Source organism: Lolium perenne, chromosome 1 (assembly GCF_019359855.2).
Source record: "Lolium perenne isolate Kyuss_39 chromosome 1, Kyuss_2.0, whole genome shotgun sequence".
Taxonomy (NCBI): domain Eukaryota; kingdom Viridiplantae; phylum Streptophyta; class Magnoliopsida; order Poales; family Poaceae; genus Lolium; species Lolium perenne.
Window position 1 is genome coordinate 42281496 of NC_067244.2, and position 20825 is coordinate 42302320.

The 20825-nt window shown below is 46.6% G+C and overlaps 2 protein-coding genes and 1 long non-coding RNA gene across 3 annotated transcripts; all 3 read right to left on the reverse strand.

Annotated features, from left to right (window-relative positions):
* Positions 1 to 5878: 5878 nt before the first annotated feature.
* LOC139832035 (uncharacterized) lies at positions 5879 to 6535 on the reverse strand. Its single transcript, XM_071821437.1, has one exon. It carries the CDS (start codon positions 6533 to 6535, stop codon positions 5879 to 5881), a length of 657 nt encoding a protein of 218 aa, XP_071677538.1.
* Positions 6536 to 7322: 787 nt separating this feature from the next.
* On the reverse strand, positions 7323 to 10722 carry LOC127347860 (uncharacterized). Its single transcript, XM_051374008.1, has 3 exons — positions 9524 to 10722; positions 8879 to 9061; positions 7323 to 7886 (listed from the first exon to the last, which is right to left on the reverse strand). The coding sequence occupies exons 1-3, from the start codon at positions 10631 to 10633 to the stop codon at positions 7599 to 7601; spliced, it is 1581 nt and encodes a 526-aa protein (XP_051229968.1). The 5' UTR covers positions 10634 to 10722; the 3' UTR covers positions 7323 to 7598.
* Positions 10723 to 17971: 7249 nt separating this feature from the next.
* Positions 17972 to 19469, reverse strand: LOC127347867 (uncharacterized). The gene is made up of 2 exons (XR_007879652.1): positions 18989 to 19469; positions 17972 to 18578 (listed from the first exon to the last, which is right to left on the reverse strand). It is a non-coding gene; the product is annotated as an uncharacterized lncRNA (long non-coding RNA).
* Between the last annotated feature and the right edge of the window lie 1356 nt (positions 19470 to 20825).

The window sequence follows — 20825 nt, forward strand, 5'->3', positions numbered from 1 at the left end:
GTGATGGAATAAAAATATAGTTTCAGGGGAGGAACCTGATAATGTTGTCGATGAAGAAGGGGATGCCTTGGGCATCCCCAAGCTTAGACGCTTGAGTCTTCTTGATATATGCAGGGGTGAACCACCGGGGCATCCCCAAGCTTAGAGCTTTCACTCTCCTTGATCATGTTGTATCATCTCCCTCTCTTGATCCTTGAAAACTTCCTCCACACCAAACTTAGAACAACTCATTAGAGGGTTAGTGCACAATCAAAATATACATGTTCAGAGGTGACATAATCATTCTTAACACTTCTGGACATTGCACAAAGCTACTGGAAGTCAATGGAACAAAGAAATCCATCCCACATAGCAAAAGAGGCAATGCGAAATAAAAGGCAGAATCTGTCAAAACAGAACAGTCTGTAAATACGAATTTTATTGAGGCACCAGACTTGCTCAAATAAAAATTCTCAAATTGAATGAAAGTTGCGTACATATCTGACGATCACTCACGTAAATTGGCATAATTTTCTGAGTTACCTACAGAGAATTGTGCCCAGATTCGTGACAGCAAAGAAATCTGTTTCTGCGCAGTAATCCAAATCTAGTATGAACCTTACTATCAACGACTTTACTTGGCACAACAAAACACAAAACTAAGATAAGGATAGGTTGCTACAGTAGTAAACAACTTCCAAGACACAAATATAAAACAAAGTATTGTAGCAAAATAACACATGGGTTATCTCCCAAGGAGTTCTTTCTTTATAGCCATTAAGATGGGCTCAGCAGTTTCAATAATGCACTCGCAAGAAATAGTATTTGAAGCAAAAGAGAGCATCAAGAAGAAAATTCAAAACACATTTAAGTCTAACATGCTTCCTATGAAAAGGAATCTTGTAAATAAACAAGTTCATGAAGAGCAAAGTAACAAGCATAGGAAGATAGAACAAGTGTAGCTTCAAAAATTCCAGCACATAGAGAGGTGTTTTAGTAACATGAAAATTTCTACAACCATATTTTCCTCTCTCATAATAACTTTCAGTAGTATCATGAGCAAACTCAACAATATAACTATCAAATGAAACATTCTTATCATGAGTCTCATGCATAAAATTATTACTCTCCACATAAGCATAATCAATTTTATTAGTAATAGTGGGAGCAAATTCAACAAAGTAGCTATCATTATTATTCTCATCATCAAATATAGGAGGCATATTGTAATCATAATCAAATTTATCCTCCATAATAGGTGGCAACAAAAGGCTACTATCATTATAATCATCATAAATTGGAGGCAAAGTATCATCAAAGAAAATTTTCTCCTCAATGCTTGGGGGACTAGAAAGATCATGCTCATCAAAGTCAGCTTCCCCAAGCTTAGAATTTTCCATAGCATTAGCAACAATAGTGTTCAAAGCATTCATATTAATAACATTCCCATTAGCATGCATATAAAGTTCCATGGGTTTTTTAATTCTCTCTTCAAACAAATCATGTCCTAATTCAAGATAAAGTTCATAAAGATCTCTCATATTTTTGTTGTTTTCCATTATGCCTAACTAGTGTAAACAAGAAACAAAAAGGTGCAATTGCAGGATCTAAAGGAAATAGCTTCGAGCACACACACAATGGCGCCAGAAAAGTACTGTTACCTGGAACCGGAGTATGAGTGCCTTTTACCTTTCCTCCCCGGCAACGGCGCCAGAAAATAGCTTGATGTCTACGCCCCCTCCTTTTCCTGTAGACAGTGTTGGGCCTCCAAGAGCAGAGGTTTGTAGAACAGCAGCAAGTTTCCCTTAAGTGGATCACCCAAGGTTTATCGAACTCAGGGAGGAAGAGGTCAAAGATATCCCTCTCATGCAACCCTGCAATCACAAAGCAAGAAGTCTCTTGTGTCCCCAACACACCTAATAGGTGCACTAGTTCGGCGAAGAGATAGTGAAATACAGGTGGTATGAATATATAGTAGCAGTAGCAACGGCACCAGAAAAGTGCTTTGCCCAGGACAGTAAACAAGCAGTAGTGACGCAGCAGTAGTAACGCAGTAAAACAGTAAACAAGCAGTGATAGCAGTATTTAGGAACAAGGCCTAGGGATTAGACTTTCACTAGTGGACATTCTCAACATTGATCACATAACAGAATAGATAAATGCATACTCTACACTCTTGTTGGATGATGAACACCATTGCGTAGGATTACACGAACCCTCAATGCCGGAGTTAACAAGCTCCACAATTCAATGTTCATATTTAAATAACCTTAGAGTGCAAGATAGATCAACACAACCAAACCAAGTACTAACATAGCATGCACACCGTAACCTTCACACTATGAAAGAAGGAATAGATCGCATCAATACCATCATAGTAATAGTTAACTTCATAATCTACAAGAGATCACAATCATAGCATAAACCAAGTACTTCATGATGCACACACTGCCAACATTACATCATGGAGGAGGAATAGACTACTTTAATAACATCACTAGAGTAGCACATAGATGAATTGTGATACAAAACTCATATGAATCTCAATCATGTAAGGCAGCTCATGAGATCATTGTATTGAAGTACATAGGAGAGAGATTAACCACATAGCTACCGGTACAGCCCCGAGCCTCGATGGAGAACTACTCCCTCCTCATGGGAGACAGCAGCGGTGATGAAGATGGCGGTGGTGTCGATGGAGGAGCCTTCCGGGGGCACTTCCCCGTCCCGACGGCGTGCCGGAACAGAGACTCCTGTCCCCCAGATCTTGGCTTCGCGATGGCGGCGGCTCTGGATGGTTTCTCGTACCGTGGCTTTTTCTTCTCGAGGTTTTAGGTCGAGGGGCTTTATATAGGCGAAGAGGCGGCGTCAGAAGGTCAACGGGGCGACGACACTATAGGGGGGCGCGGGCCCCCCCTTGGCCGCGCCGGCCTAGGGTTTGGTGGGCCTGTGCCCCCTCTCTGGCGGCTCTCGTGTGTTCTGGATGCTTCCGGGCAAAATAGGAACCTGGGCGTTGATTTCGTCCGATTCCGAGAATATTTCGTTACTACGATTTCTGAAACAAAAAAAGCAGAAAACAGGAACTGGCACTTCGGCATCTTGTTAATAGGTTAGTTCCAAAAAATGCACGAATATGACATAAAGTGTGCATAAAACATGTAGATATCATCAATAATGTGGCATGGAACATAAGAAATTATCGATACGTCGGAGACGTATCAAGACTCCCCTTGCAGCGTGTCTTGATCTCCCCGGCAACGGCGCCAGAAAACAGTCTTGATACGCGTACAGCACGCGACCGTTGGGAACCCCAAGAGGAAGGTGTGATGCGTACAGCGGCAAGTTTTCCCTCAGTAAGAAACCAAGGTTTATCGAACCAGTAGGAGCCAAGAAGCACGTTGAAGGTTAATGGCGGCGAGATGTAGTGCGGCGCAACACCAGGGATTCCGGCGCCAACGTGGAACCTGCACAACACAACCAAAGTACTTTGCCCCAACGAAACAGTGAGGTTGTCAATCTCACCGGCTTGCTGTAACAAAGGATTAGATGTATAGTGTGGATGATGATTGTTTGCAGAGAACAGTAGAACAAGTATTGCAGTAGATTGTATTCGATGTTAAGAATGGACCGGGGTCCACAGTTCACTAGAGGTGTCTCTCCCATAAGATAAATAGCATGTTGGGTGAACAAATTACAGTTGGGCAATTGACAAATAGAGAGGGCATGACAATGCACATACATGATATGATGAATATTGTGAGATTTAATTGGGCATTACGACAAAGTACATAGACCGCTATCCAGCATGCATCTATGCCTAAAAAGTCCACCTTCAGGTTATCATCCGAACCCCTTCCAGTATTAAGTTGCAAACAACAGACAATTGCATTAAGTATGGTGCGTAATGTAATCAATAACTACATCCTCGGACATAGCATCGATGTTTTATCCCTAGTGGCAACAGCACATCCACAACCTTAGAACTTTCTCACACCGTCCTGCATTTATTGGAGGCATGAACCCACTATCGAGCATAAATACTCCCTCTTGGAGTTAAGAGTAAAAACTTGGCCAGAGCCTCTACTAATAACGGAGAGCATGCAAGATCATAAACAACACATAGGTAATAGATTGATAATCAACATAACATAGTATTCTCTATCCATCGGATCCCAACAAACACAACATATAGCATTACAGATAGATGATCTTGATCATGTTAGGCAGCTCACAAGACCCGACAATGAAGCATAATGAGGAGAAGACAACCATCTAGCTACTGCTATGGGCCCATAGTCCAGGGGTGAACTACTCACTCATCACTCCGGAGGCGACCATGGCGGTGAAGAGTCCTCCGGGAGATGATTCCCCTCTCCGGCAGGGTGCCGGAGGCGATCTCCTGAATCCCCCGAGATGGGATTGGCGGCGGCGGCGTCTCTGGAAGGTTTTCCGTATCGTGGCTCTCGGTACTGGGGGTTTCGCGACGAAGACTATATGTAGGCGGAAGGGCAGGTCAGGAGGCCACACGGGGGCCCCACACGCTAGGGCCGCGCGGGCCCCCCCTGGGCCGCGCCGCCCTAGTGTGGCGGCGCCCCGTGGCCCCACTTCGTCTTCCCTTCAGTCTTCTGGAAGCTTCATGTGAAAATAGGCCCCTGGGCGTTGATTTCGTCCAATTCCGAAAATATTTCCTTACTAGGATTTCTGAAACCAAAAACAGCAGAAAACAGCAACTGGCTCTTCGGCATCTCGTTAATAGGTTAGTGCCGGAAAATGCATAAATATGACATAAAGTATGCATAAAACATGTAGATATCATCAATAATGTGGCATGGAACATAAGAAATTATCGATACATCGGAGACGTATCATGTACCACGACCCAAAATGTCAGGCGGACCCCGGCCACTGTCCATGCACCCACCCAACGGACGCAACCGAACGCGGACGCGCCCATTTGGGTCGCCCCATTGGAGATGGCCTAAGGGCATCTCCAACGGGGCGACACATTTCGGACGTGCAAAATGGTCGTGTGCGACCGTTTGCGTCGGCAGCGGACACAAAAATAGTTGTTTTTACCGCGCGTCCGTTTCGCCTGGGGTGCCTCCAGTGGGGCGACGCATTTGCGCGTCCGCATGAATTGGGATGTTTTAAACAACAAAATAAATATGTTCAAAGTAGTCAGTTATTACATCCAAATTCTTAAAAGTCTACATGGAAATAAGATGGTATTTCTCTATGCATTGTCTTCATGGCCAGCCAATGCCCACTGATGCTCAATCAGATCCGTTTGTAGGTGTCTGGACACATTCTTGTCAATAAATTCAACATTCATATGCAGATACTCCTGCCAGGATGATGCCCCAAGGATTGACGCAACCAGCCCACCTTGGAAATCCCATTGGTGCTCATTGCGGCCATCAGGATGCCTGTTCTCAACGATCATGTTGTGCATGATCACGCAACATGTCATCACCTCATGCATGGTCTTCAGCGACAATGTTCTTGCCGGGTGATGGACAATTTCCCAACGAGCTTGGAGCACACCAAATCTCCGCTCCACATCTTTCCTGCAAGCCTCTTGCAGCTTGGAAAACCTCTTCGTTTTTTCCGTGTTTGGATTATGGACAGTCTACACCAGTGTGGCCCAGTAATGGTAGATGCCATCAGCAAGATAATATGACTTGTCATATTCATTTCCATTGATCTCGTAGCTCACCCGGGGAGCTTTGCCTTGCATAAGCCGGTTGAAAACCGGTGATCGGTGTAGCACATTGATGTTATTGTTGGAACCGGCCATGCCAAAGAATGAATATCAAATTCATAAATCTTGATATATCACTGTTTCAAGAATGACAAGAATGACAGTGCATCCCTCTGTATTGCCGTTGTACTGACTCTGTCATCCAAATGGACAGTTCTTCCACTCCCAGTGAATGTAATCTATGTTGTCAATCATGCCTGGGAACCCTCTAGACTTGTTGATAGACAACATCCGCCTTGTATCCTCAAATGTTGGCTCCCTACAGTAATGTTGTCCGAACACGACAATCACGGCTTGGCAAAACCGGTACATTGACTCAAGGCATGTTCTCTCACCCATTCGATGATACTCGACGAATATTTCAGCAACAATTCCATAGGATGGCATGCGAATAGCTACGGAACATTTTTGGTAAGAGGTGAAACCTAGCGCACCTGTTGCATCGGGTATGCATTGAAAGTAGGGGTCGTAGTCTCTGACACCCCGTAGAATGACCATGAACAGGTCCCTAGACATCCTGTACCGGCGCTGGAACATTTTTTCTGGAAACACCGGATTGGTGCGGTCGAAGTAGTCCGCGTGGAGCCGGAGGTGCCCTTCCACTCCGTTCCACGGCAGGTATTTTGAGCGTCCCTTCACAGAGCCCCGTTGCACCGGCATCTGGCTAGCATTGTACTCGTGGAGGATGGAGGTCGCAGCAGTAGCCATGGTCTGTGTCGCCTGATCGGACTCTTCGTCGGAAGAGGAGTCAATGACCTTTGCGCGGAACTTTTCCAGCATCTTCCACATGTCCATCTGCGTGGGTAGCAAATGCGGATCAATGGCCGCGCACAATAGCGCCCAAAAGATGAGATGGAAACCTACCGGCGCAATTGACCGAACAGGTCGTGGGCAGCGAGGACGGGCGGAGCAACCGGAAGATGTTTGGCCCCCAAACGCGCCAGAACCTACCGCGACTGATATCCTGTTCTCCGGCGCGACGACAACGTGTATTGCGGTGGTGCGGCGGGGGGTGGGGTTGGGATGGTGGCGTCGCACTAGGAAGCAAAGAAGGGGAAAAGGAAGCAAATCCACGCGGTCGATTTCGCTGACGTGCGGGACCGGGTAAGAAAAGGAGGACGCTTGGCGCGACCGCGCAACGTCCACATAGACGCAAACCTATTGCATATTTGGGCCGCGTCTGCGTCTCCGCGGACGGCCCGGTCACTATGCGTCGCCCCGCTGGAGCAGGGTCCAAGCGCATTTTTCGTCCGCGCGGACACAAACAATCAGACACATTTTTCGTCCGCGCGGACACAAACAATCAGACACAAACAATCAGACACATTTTTCATCCGCACGGACACAAACAATCACTCAGTGTTCGTTCGCGTCGCCCTGTTGGAGATGCCCTAACAACATGTGGCCCAATTGTGTCTGGCACAGGTTCTGAAAATAATACTAGCAAGTACTATCATACCTCGATGCAATTCTTGTGCAGAACGCACAAACTTGATTGCACCAGATCATGGTCCAAAAGCATACTCCTCGATTTCAAACAAGATTAAACTTACACCTATGCCTCGGTTAACAGTTGTGACAGGAGCTAACGTTTAGACCTCCATATGTAGAGTAAACAAACCATCAAGCATGTTTTAACAGTCTAGCACATCCCGTAACCTACAATATAAGATAGTCGCAAAAGCTGCAATTGATACAGCCTCTTAACATCTTGGAAGGATATACCAGATTCTGAAGTACATAAAACACTGCAGTTGATACTGACACTGGACATGAGAACTACAAAGCGACCACCAGCCTAAGTGACAAGCTTCTGTAGCAAGCAAACTGTTCTTGAACAAGTGGCGCTACGGCTAGATCAGGCAAAGTGTGGGCCTTTCATGCAAACATCTGGCCTTGAGAAGCTTTGTAGCATCCGGCAGAACTCCTTGGCCTTGCTTGCAGGGACAGAGCGATCGAAAATTACCGTCATGGTTTCTAGCACCCTTGCCCAATCGAATAATCGTTTCAGAACAGCAGCTTCACGCTCAGTTCCTCTCAGCTCACAAACTTCTACTTCTTTGAGGCGATCCAGCACTAGTTCCTCGGTCTTCCAGTTAGATTGCTCATTGCAGACACAGTCTGATCGGCACGCATCAGTATGTGCCTGAAACAAGGCGCAAATAAGATTAACCCATGTGACTGAATGCCATAGCATAAAAGCGATGCCACTGGAAATTCCAAGGCCGCCTCAACATTTAAGATATTTCTTTACAAAAGAATAACAGCTGGAAATAGCCAACCCTGCTGCATAGTGGAGTCTAGATTGTTCTATGCAACTAGAAAGTCGTAAACTAACATTATTTTAGACTTTTAGTATTTACACAGTTAGGTATTGTGCTTTTTTTTGGAACAAAGTCATATATTGTGCTATCGACAAGCCATACTGAATGGATCTTAAATCAAGCTTAGAGCATTGTTATTGACGCAACCTTTGAAAGAACATGTTCCAAGCAAGGCACTATATCTATATTATCCCCTAAACTCTAATCAACTTTGAGCCTGCCATGCAATGACTCAACTCAAATTCACATCACTGCCTTGTATGTCTAACGAGAGCTGCCATAAATTTCCGACAGCTTCTGTTAGAAAGCCGCTATTTTTTCACCCCTCCTGCACCGCCGCCTAACCTCCCTCCCTGGTGGCTTCCGCCTGCCAGCTCACCACCTTTCAATAGCGACATCTCCTCTCCTGTAATCCCACTTCACCTAGCCTAACAACACTACTCTGAGAAAGAGAGAGGGATGGGTCACGTGAGAACGATCTTGCAAAGTAATTGGTGAGAATATGAAGGAGTCGTCCCATTTGTTTGTAGGAAGCAAAATCCTGAATCATACTCAATACTTTCTGTCAGTTCCACCAGACTAACAATCTTTAAAACAGGAAACCTATGACCAAGCTACCAACACCTAGAGTAACATGCATTCTCATTGGGAGATACGTAAGCCATATATTTCCCACATATATAATTTGGAGAAAAGCATCCAGCCAGTATAAAACTAACACCTAGAGTACGGAAACTAGCAGCTGAAGCCTAGGCGTGCCAAGAAATTTAAATGGATACTAAGGTACTAGATAAAAAAGTAAGGATATTATTACCGCCAGACAGCAAGTTCTGCCAAGAAGTGTAAGAGACAGCTTTTTGACACCAGTACAGATACTGAGGAGATGGAACAAACTGCCTCCAAAGGAATGTCTGTTTGCATCTATATACAGGCCCATGACTGCGATGTTTGGGAGCCTTGCCATGTCTTCCATCAAGTACTCGTGGTTAGTAATTTCCTGCGGTAGAGTTGTTCGAAGTCACAAAAAAGGAAAAGTATTGATGGAAATGGCACATGCATCTTGTTTAGATGGAAATGATTATTTAAGGCTAGCAAGTCCGAGCTCATGTGCAGCCTTATATATTAATATACTAGAACGGTTAAGAATTTCAAAATTAAAAGTATTATGTACCCCTCGGCCCTCGAAACTTGCCAAGTTTCCGAAATTTTGTAAATTTGGAAAATTATGTCAAACAAATCGATGATTAAAAAAAACTGAAAATGGGTTACAGCCTTACAGGATAACGGTTTGTCTATTCTATATACTCGGTTGGCCTATGGAAAGGGAACCTACCATTGGGGTAGCAACTGTATTATTCGATAACATGGATTTAAAAAAAAAATCATCAGGATTCAAGCGATCCGATATTTTCCAACGAAAATGAAAATACTTTGCTAACAAACAAGACAATGAACTCACCGTGTGATAGAGAAGCGTTAATACGACATTCTCGATGAGCTCAAAGCGCCGTAGAAGTCCCACACAACTGCTATTGTGCATCTTGTGTGGCTCTTGTCCATATACAAAAAAGTGGTTGGCCCGCAGCAGTTGTAGATTTTCCATCTTAAGCTGGGTGTAGGTTGTATGATAAATATCCCTCCACTGGAGGGTTACCAGCTGAGGGGCCGAGATGCTTGCAACCGGTTGATTACTGCTGGGATTAAAGCAGGAGCTCACACTTAGAAATCTGAGTACTGGTGCCGTAACAGTGAGCTGCTGCAAGGAATGCAGACTCATCAGCATCATTCGCCGCAGAGAGTCCGAATGAACGGTGAAGTTGCCCAAACCAAGGACATGATCTGGCCACAAATTCTTCAGCTTGATATACAGGAGAGACTTGGAATGAATGGTGAAGTTGCGCAGACCCCTGACATTGTCGATGATGAGTTTCCGCAAAGATGGGCACCGTGGCGAGGAGACAAGTTCACCGAGCCTGCACGGGCCATGTAGATCGACGCAGACTAGCTTGAGAGCAGTGAGCTGCGCGAATACACCGGCATGGGACATGGAGACCTCAAGGGCAAGGGGCCCTTGGCAGGGGAGCACGATTGCGGTGGCCCTCTCGAAGCAGGGGAGCTCAAAGGCGCCTCTTTCCCCGGCCTCGTCCTCCGATTCGTTCCGCTGAGCCATGTTGAAGAGGAAAAGATCGCCAGAGAGGCGGCGCGCGGCGATGGGAAGCCAGGCCGCCACGGACTCAGGGGTGGGGTCTGTGACGGTGACGGCGAGCTTGCGCAGGGCCGGCGCTTCATGGGCGGTGAGGGCGAGGCGTATGTGATGGGGGCTACTGTTGGGGAAGAGGAGCTCCGGCAGGAGGGTCCAGAGGCGGCGCCAGCGGCGGGAGAGGACGCTGGTCCGTGCGGCGCCGGCGGCGTCGAGGATCTTGAGAAGGATATGGATAAGCAAGTCGTCGGGAAGCGCGCTGAGGCGGTCCTCCCTGTAGCCGTCGCCGCCGTAGGAAAGACCGCGTCCCCAGGATGGGATCTCCGCGTCGCATTGCTCCATGGAGGAAGGATTTGGCGCGTCGCGCATGGGGTTCACGCTCGCGGGTTGTAGATGGGGAATGGGAGCCTGAGTTGGCGGCGGAGCTGGATGGGGAATGGGAGGGAGTGGCCGGCGTGGCGTGGGCGTTGGAGTAAATGAGGCAGAACTACCACATTAGAGCATCCCCACTCGTTGGCGCTCCCCACGCCCAAATCCGGCGAAATTTTCGTCCGGATTGGATGAAGTTTTGGCGTGGGGAGCGCTAGTTTCCCAGCCGCGTGCCCAGGCGAAGTCGACGATGCGAATTTAAAAAACGGAAACTTGACAAACTTCGGCTAAATTCGGGTGAATATAGACTAAATTTAATGATATTTAGACTAAAACGGGCGGAGTTCATACATAGAGGCCGAATTCGACTATATTTCGAATTCGGCTAGGGGAATTCAAACGCTAATTTTAAAACACGGCGCTCTACATGCCCATACGGCGGTAGAACACCGTGTAGTCGTCGCCGCCGTCGTCGGAGCCGTCGTCCTCGACCTTCGGCACCTTCGGCTGCGCGGCTTTGGCCGCCGTCGCTCGGCCGGCGTCTCCCCACCCCCGGGGATGGCTTGTACCGCGCCGTCGTCGGAGGACTCGAGGTCGACGACGGGGACAGCGACGCCGGATGGAGGTGTCGCAGACGGCGGTACCGCGCGACATCGTCGTTGGCGGCTGGAGCGGCGCGGCGGCGAGTTGGCGTGCGGCGGCCGTGTCCGGCCAGCCGCCGTCGTCGCTTCCGCCTCGGCGCCGCGCGCCGCGTCGGCCCGATCCCGGGCGGCGTCGTCCGCGCGCTTCTCCTCCTCCATGTCGGCAAGCGACCCGGCGATCGCCTCCGCCATCGCGGCCTCCTCCGCGCTTCGCCTCCTCCTCGGCGAGCCGGCTTGCGGTGGCCTCTTTCTTCGTCTTCTTCCGGCCGCCCGCGGCGCGAAGGTCGTTTCTCGGATGACGAGGGCGCCGCCGCTGCGCCTTCGGTCGCCGGCGGAGACGCCGGCTCCTTCTTGACGCGCACCGGCGTCGAAGGCGACGTCGCCTCCTCCTCTTCACCGGCGCCAAGGATGACCTTGACGCCGATCCCGAAGACGACGAGCCGGCAGCCATGCGCCGTGGTCGCCGCACGCTTCCCCGACGGCGGCTCGCCGATGCCCTCGATGCCGATAGAGGGGGCATCGTGAGCACCGGGGAGTTGCCGCCTCGATGTGCTCGATGACGGCCTCGAGTGTCCGGCCCGCGCGCCCCACCACCGTCGGCGGCCCGCGGCGTTGTTGCGCGCAGGCGGAGGCGGCGGGCCGTCGTAGGCCGCCAGCTCCCGCTCCCACCGCTGGAGGAAGTAGGAGTTCCACCGCGTGTAGTTGTCGGGGTGGTGGCGCGGGTCGGCGCGCTCCTCGTCGGTCATCGTCATCCTCGCCTCCTCGATGGCGACGTCGAGGGCATGGCCCCGCGGCGGCGGCGGGATTGGAACGCCGCCAGCACTTAGCCGCCAGCCGCCTCCGGGAGGCCTCGTGTCCGGCGGGCACGGGTACCCCGCCTGGTGGAGGAGGTGCCCCTCCCACGCGTGGAGAGACCGGCGGGCGAAGCCGTTGTTGGCTGCGCCGTCGTCGTCGTAGAACGCCATCTTGAGAGTAGAGGGAGAGTGGAGGGAGAGTGGAGCACGGGGTACGCCTCGCGGCGAGCGGACCGGCGTATATAGGCGTGGCTGGCGCGGGGATTAAATGCCGCGTGGATTGAGACGCGTCCGCGGCGAGCTGACCGGCGGCAGCCTTCAGTGCGCGCGGAAGACGATGCGTGCGCGGAAGACGAAGACATTAACTCGCCGCGTGGCCGGCGAATGCATGCCGGCGGCAGGCTTTTACAGCGCGGGAAGACGACGACATTAACTCGCCGCGTGGCCGGCGAATGCACCGGGCGAGGCTTTTACAGCGCGCGGAAGACGATGCGATGAGGACGACGATCGGTTTCTCTCGCCGACAAGTTGGGGCCACCAGACGCGCGGGAAGTTTCCTCGCCGTTTCGCGCGCTTCCGTTTCGTCCGGAGTCCCCGAGCGCTCCCCGGGGGGCCGGGGGGGGCGTGGGATCGCCGGATGAATTTAGGCCCAAATCCGGACGAAAACGAGGAACCGGGGGCGCGACTGGGCCGAATTACGCCGTCCGGATGGAAAAAACGCTCGCCGGGGGCCTGTTCGGGGGGACGAGTGGAGATGCTCTTAGAGCATCGTGTCCCCGAGGAGGCCTCCTCAGGACGGCTTTTTTTTTTCATCCGGATCCGGATGGGCGAAAAACGGTCCAGTCGCGTTCCCGGTTCCTCGTTTTCTTTAGGATTTGGGCCTAAATCCGTCCGGAGAGCCCAGGCCATCCCCGGCCCCCCGGGGAGCGTTCGGGGACTCCGGACGAAACGAAAGCGCGCGAAACGTCGAGGAAACTTCCCGCGCGTCTGGTGGCCCCAACTTGTCGGCGAGAGACACCGATCGTCGTCCTCATCGCATCGTCTTCCGCGCGCTCCAAAAGCCTGTCGCCGGTGACTATTCGCCGACGCGTAGCTTCCACGCGGTGAGTTAATGCCGAGGAGGATGGCGCCATCCTCCTCCTTGTCTGGCTCGAGGTAGGCGTCCAGGTCCGGCGGGTCGACGCCGGCCACCGTCAAGAAGGAGTGGACGTCTCCTTCGACCGTCAAGAAGGAACCGACGTCGCCACCGCCGACCAGAGGGCGCAGCAGCGGCGCCCTCTTCATCCGCAACCAGCCTTCCTCTCCGCAGCGCGGGCGGAAGAGGAAGTCGTCGAAGAAGGAGGCCGCCGCGGCCGCCATCAACAACGCCGCCAACAAGCTCGCCGAGGAGGAGGCAAAGCGCGCGGAGGACGCCGTCGTGGCGGAGGCGATCGCCAGGTCGCTCACTGTAATATCCCAGGTATTGGGGTTACGAAAATAGAGGAAACAGATGTGTGCATTGCATTCATGCATAGAAAATCTAGGGAATTTTCGCGCTTTAAAGTAAAACAGTCACAGTAACTGAAGTTTCACTTGACTTTGGTGGAGTTGAAGTAGCTCATCAAGTCAAGCGCTACAAACCTCAACGTGACTTTGCTAAAACCTTGTTTTGGGAAGAGATGATTTGATCTAAGGGGTTAGATCAAATGGAACTAATAATCAACACAACAACACCTTACTCAATGATCAACTAATTGATCTTATAACATATCATAATATGGTAATCATTGTTATAACATAAGAACATCTGCTTAAGTGCAAACCAAGTAACAATAAAATGGAGAAAACATTCTTGATTATCTTCTCCATATCTTAAACTAATCCATGCCCTTAACATAAACCCTATGATATCCATTCTACTATAATCTTGGAAACAAGACAAGGAGATCCAACTAAGGAATATAATTCTTCTCTATTCCAAGTTATTATACATCAAACCTAAAGAGGTAAGAGTCCTATTTTATTTAGGGAAGCAATGACAAACCTTGGAGATAAATATCCATATGATCACAACATCATTTTCAAGAGGAACCCTAGAGTATTATTCAAGTCATTCCCAAATGAGAGAGACCATTCATATCAATCCAAGCTTTATCTATTTAAGAATAAAGGACAATCTTTGAACTAAAGTATCAGGTTGTAAACCATTTCCCTTGGAGTGGTGAGATAACCTAATACCACATGGACTAAAACCATATCCATGAATTGATAAAGTAAGGAGGAGATTAATTCAACCACGATAGCCAAGTGGAGTTTTAGACTAGATACCTATTGAGATATTGTGAATACACCATAAACCCTAGAATAACTATTCATTTATGAGGGAGCTCAAGTTATGGTGTTACACTCAAGTTAGTGAGGCAACACTTGAATTTGAGGGAAAGAACTATCCATATACCCAGATGATTATATCATCATTCCCTGGAAAGAACCCTAAGTAATAACTCAGGCATTCTCCTGGGATATAAACTAATGAGGTAACCATAGTAGGATCATTCTAGAAAGAAAAATAGAAGTGTTATATCCTAGTTGATCAAGACAATGCTTGATCATGGAGGTGAGAACCTCATTTAATGAGAGGTACCTTAGGAAGCCAAACCTTGATCATTATAAATTGAATAATGATCATAAACCCTAAGAATTTGGGGTAGAGATATTAAGAACAAGTTGATCATGCCTAATCCATGATCATGCTCTTGAGAAATGTGAGGATAAGTTAAATCCTAATAGGATAAGCAGATATCATTCATCACATGAAATTATAGGGAGGTAACCAGTAAGCAACCCTAGGCTTATATCCCAACCTTAACTTGTGAAACACTTGGTGATCATAAGTAGAATCCTACCATATCCATATTTCATAAATTAAAGAGCCTAAGAAAACCTTAGAGTAAAACTCCATACTTAATATGGTGAGAAACCATCCATCCATATGATCAAAGTTAACTATAAAAAGAACTATAACCACTGTAGTTACTTTAATGATTAATTGAGAATACTAATAGAAGTTAATTGGTAGAAGATAAAATCAATTCCCAAATCCTTAGTAAAGAGAAGCACATGAAATATTAAGCAAGTAACCACCTTATCATGGTTAGGGGAGATTAAACCCTAGCACATACAATATGGTGCCATCCCATATCTCCAACCTAGAATTATATCTCAACCTAGTTTGTATACCACTTGGGTGAACACAACTAAAAACAATGAAGACACATTTTAGTTTCAAACCATGTGTCAGTAAGCACATAGAATTAGAACCCTAGCATTGAACTCTCATGCTTTATCATTAAACATAAGAGACATCTAATGCTAAGCCCTATAATTAAACCCAAGTGTGGTTAACAACCATTTAACTTTGTAACCAAGATAAACCATGATGGGAACAATACCTACCTTAGGTATTTTCAAAGATCAAGATAGTAACAACCTTAAAAAGGGGATATAATAGAAATTATAAAACCCTAACAAATAGGTACTCACATAAACTCATATGCATTGGACTAAATTCCCAATTATGAGAGCAAGTCCTAATGATACCTTGTAAAACTCTTAGAGTATAAACTATAAATTCTAACCATTCCAAAAGGAAGTGGCAATCCAAATAAAAAGGCACATTAAAATCAATACCTAAATACTTGTCCAATTGAAAATTATGACAATGCTCACATACACTTAATAATTATTAAACAAAATAATGCAGTAATACAAAGCCCCTTGTAATAGACCTCATGAAAGCCAAATTGTTAAACACCTGCAAAACAAACCAGAATTCAAATGTGAAGTAAAACAGATTACCAAAATAGAAAATGAAAACAGAAAATAAAACAATAAAAGAAATAAGAGAGGGGAGAGAAGCTTACCTGGACTCACCTAGCCGTGCAGCCCACCAAGTGAAGCCCAACACGAGCCCAGCAACGCCAATCCAGCCCGACCCAGTTAACGTTTCGCTGGAAAATAATAAAAAGAAGAAGCGAAGCTACTTCTTCTTCTTCCCTGTGATCGACACGGTGGAGGAGCGCCTCGGCCACGTCCTCGCCGCCGATAAGGCTGAACCTGGACGCCAAGATCATGCCTAAAATTAGATTGAAGTTTCTCCTCGTCCGTGTGATCCGTTTTCGCCAAGATTCGCGCCCAGTACACGACCGGCATCATCGATTGCATCCAGGCCACTGCCGCCGGCGAGGCGCCGAGCCCAGCCTCGCATTGTGCTATAAAGGACGCGATAAGCTCCGCCGTAGACCCTAATGCCCTTCCGCTCAATCAATTGCTCGCTAGCCCTCCATATCTGTCGCCACCACCTCACAGGTGTCGCCGGCATCGAGCATGACCTCGTCGGAGGAGGCCACCCCAGGGACACAGAGGTAGCCTAGGAGAAGCGCACCAGTGAGAGGATTATCCTGGTAGAAAGAATCGAGAAGGGGGCGGTCTCAATCGGGCGAATTTGAGTGTTCCCTTTCTCAGGTGCTCGCCGGAAATCATGTCCGTGAGGGCAACTCCGACCATCCCGGGCTTCGTCGAGCAGCCTATCAGCTTCAGGGTGAGTGTGCGCTCCCAGAGACCCCTTATTTGTGCATTTCCATCAATCGTAGCCTAGGATTCGAGATTCCGCCGGAGTGCTCCGCCGCGGGTTGGTTTTCCGGCAAGGCTCCGGTGACCCCCTCGAGTAGCCGTCACCACCATTCGATTCCGCGCGTCACAGGGGTTCGTTAGAAGCTAACCGCGCGTCCCGGGATGCACTAAATCGGCGGCGCCACCCTCAACTGGCCGCCGGCGTCAAGCCGCCGGCGAGTGGGTGACGTGGCCGTGGCCCTCCCCATGTTGACTTGGTCTTTGCCTGCGTGGCAAACGACCCAGTCAAGGGCCCCACGTGTCTGCGTCTGTGGGTACAAACCCAACCGGTACATTTAGTATTTACAGATATTTCAATATTCCTGAAAATAGTAGAAACTTTAAAAATTCATATCTAATTTAGCTCGGAAAAATATGAATAAGATATTAAAATTCTTAGAAAAGAAAACTCTATCCAATAAAAATATAATATGAAACTTTATTTTTAATTAAAAATCAATTATTTAATACTTGTTATTTAAACTTTTAATTTTAATTCTAAATTCACTTAAATTCAATAATTAGTAAAAATTTCCAAAAGTAAATAAAAACCAGTAAATAAATAAAGAAAACAATAAAACTAATTTTCTTTATTTGTTATTTTGTTAAATCATTATTAGAGAGATTTAAACCCTAATTAATAATTACCTTAATTATTAATTGTTTAAAAATAATAAAATGCCAAATTCAATATTATTTTTATTCCCAAGTTATTAATAACTTCAACTTTAAATTGAAGTTATTAATCATAAAACTACATGGTAAATAGCAAATCCTAATTCCATATTGAATGGTATTACAACATTGTCATTGCATGTGAAACCCTAAAACCCTAATACCATTAGGAATCCTAGCTCCATTAATTCATATGAACCCTAATTTGTTTCTAACCTAAACCCTAGGTTAGGAGCTTATGATCATGATATTTTCCTTTTGATCCATAGAACTATAATTGGCAATTAAATACTTTCCATGTCCACATAAAATGTAGGAGCCCTATTATCCATAATTCAGTATTCCATGTCTGCCCGGGCGTTCGGTCTGTTCGGTTTGCTCGGTCCGGTCTTTTCGGTCTTCACAAATTTCGTTCATCCAGAAATGCTACCCAAAATACGTTCGGTCTTTCCGGTCTTTCTGTATTCGGTCTTCGGTCTTTTCGGTCCGGTCTTCGGTCATGACCATATAGACCAAATAGAGAAAGTGTAACATATATATATAAGAAATGGAAGCACAACACGTTATTATTTCAGACATTTCACTTCATAATTTCTAGCAGAAGAATAAACTAGCACAACATGGTAGGCTCATAGCACATGTACATAAAAATGGGAGCACACAAATGGGGAAACTAAACAGTATATCACAATTCACAAGTTCACAACACGTTACAGACTTGCAGTAGAGCAGCAGGAAATGGGAGCAGCTTACAGGTAGCAGTTTATAATTCAAAACAAATAAGAGAACATTAATTCTTACAACAAATAGCAAGTGCCTGTGCATTGATGATGTCCCATTGCCTGCTGTAGTAGCTTGAATTGGACGGTTACAATACTTGCACAATCCTTCTTTCACCTTACCATTGGAATCTAGAACTTTGGTAAAATGCTCCCAGGCCTCTGATCTTGCTGCCATCGGTTTCCTCAATTTTGGATTCACAGGTTCCTCATCATCCTCAATTTGAATCACCCCCACATCTTCCGTTTTCATCGTGGCTTTCACTCCCGCAGCTATTGCTTCATCTGCTTCTGCATCCGCAAGCGCAAGTATATGGGCATCCGCTTCAAGTTCACGGGCATTCGCAAGGGCAAGTTCACGTGCATTCAGCTCATCCTCAAGAACATACTCAGGTTCGGATGCCATCTACAAACAGACAGAAGTAAAGTACATCTGAGTAAACAAGTGCACAACTAACCAGTAGAATTGAACAGAAATATTAGTCCAAATAGACACTAGCAGTAGCAGTATATTTTACAGCAATCAAAATACATCAGTTTAACTGTCTAATTGTAGCAGTATATTTTACAACAGTATAACACTAGCTAATAAAAAAATAGAACATGCATAATATGGAGATATGGAGATCAATCCATAGATGACAAGGCGAGGATCTAATATCTTCTATACTAGTTGTAGTTGGAGACCAAGCCATAGAAATAGAATACGGATCAGAGATCTCCATCTACTAGCACAGTAGCACAATAACACTAGAAGATGAGCAGTCTCACGGAGCAGATTAAAAACATTGGATGCAGGGAACGGGTTTTTCTTACCGTGTCACTTGCTGGCCGGATCCCTGTGGTGGCGTGCTGCCGGCCGACGCGGGGTTGGAGACCTGGAGATGCGGCGGGGAAGGAGATGCGGCTGGAGGCCTGGAGTGTTGGCCGGTCGGCCGGACGCCGGACGGCGGTGGTGCTTGCTCTTCCAGGAGGATGGGGCGGCGGCGCAACCCTAGGGCAGGTCTCTCCTGTGTGTTGTCCAGGGTCGAATGAGGAACGAAGCGAGAGTGAAAAGAGGCCTGGAGGCTGGAATGGAGCTAGAAAAGTGGCCGAATGGGCTGCTGGGCTGAAATGATCGGTCGCTTCGGTCGCTTCGGTCGTTCGCTCGACACAACCGAACAGTATTAAAATATTTCGGTCAGTTGCCTGGCAAGACCGATCGTATGACCGAACACCGAATTTTCTTGTATTTCGGTTTCGGTCCCGGTTATTTCGGCTTCGGTCTTCGGTTTCGGTTTTTTGTGCCCGGCCAGAATTCCATGTATGCACACCTATCTTACCTAGATGATCAAATAAGATCAACCCTAGTCCTTATTATCAAGAATCTTATCCTTACTCCTCCTGATCTAGCATCACACCATTGTGATGAACCCTAGTAGCAACCACACCAATTATTTACCATTACATCACTATAGTCCACTAAACCCTACTAGTGTGAGATACTTATGAACCATCCTATTTAGGAACCAACCATTCTCTACTTAGAGATCCAATAGCTAAAGCAAGACAACCTCAACCTTAATTGTTATACTTCTTATTCTCTAAGAAGTATGTTCTTCAAAAGTTATTCTTTTGAAGTAAATAGGAAGTAGTCATCAACCTTGCCTAACAGGACCTATCAACCCTAGCTATCTATTACCACTAAGATATATCACCATAATAGCAACCATTAATTGCTTAAGATACTTATGCTTCACTAAAACCATACAAGCCCTAGTTATTAATGAATCCAACTTTGTTGAGATCCATCTAAACCTTACTCCAGAAATTAGTTGAAACCATAATAAACCATAGAACTCCACAACCCTAATTATCATACTTGTTCTTTATTAAAGAACATGTTCTTCAAAAGTTATTCTTTTGAAGTATATGATAATTAATCATTAACCATGCCATGTAGTGCTAAAACCAACCACTATTCATTACATGCTAGGATTATACCAAATGTTATAGTTGTGTGCTATTAATATTATTGTTATGATATGTTGCAGCACCTGTTTATGATACCATGTAACCATACATGAATAAGAACCTTGTATGAGAATCATTCTAAAAGTGCAACACGCCCTGAACTAATCATTACCACTCACTAATCCTAAATCATCGGGGTTAGGTCACGCTTAGAGCGATTGCATCTCATACTTATGCATTATTGCATCATTGCCAATCTTTTAAACATCGTCCTTACCGGACGATGATGCTATTTCAGAATTTGGAGTTATTGCGTACCGAAGACCTTGCCTGCATAATCTTGCAGTCAAGAAAGGCAAGTTCATCGCTTGCTCATGTCATTTGAGTATCTTTATCAAATTACTTGCAAAGTACTATGATTATCACTATTGCATAAAAACCAAAACCACTACTTTCATAACTATGAATATGACTATGTGGTGGGCAATGGAACCATGGATTGTGTTGATATGGTGGAGGTTCCATTGCAAGGGTTTATATCCATCTAGGATTAAACAACAAATGTCGCCAGTGATTCTTGTGCCGTAATACCCGTGTTAACCATAAGATCCGGAGTGGGACGGAGTAGTCAAAAGTGTTTCCACCTCTCGTTCATCAACGGATGCGCTTTACCGTAGACACTTGTATCTGTCGGGGGCGA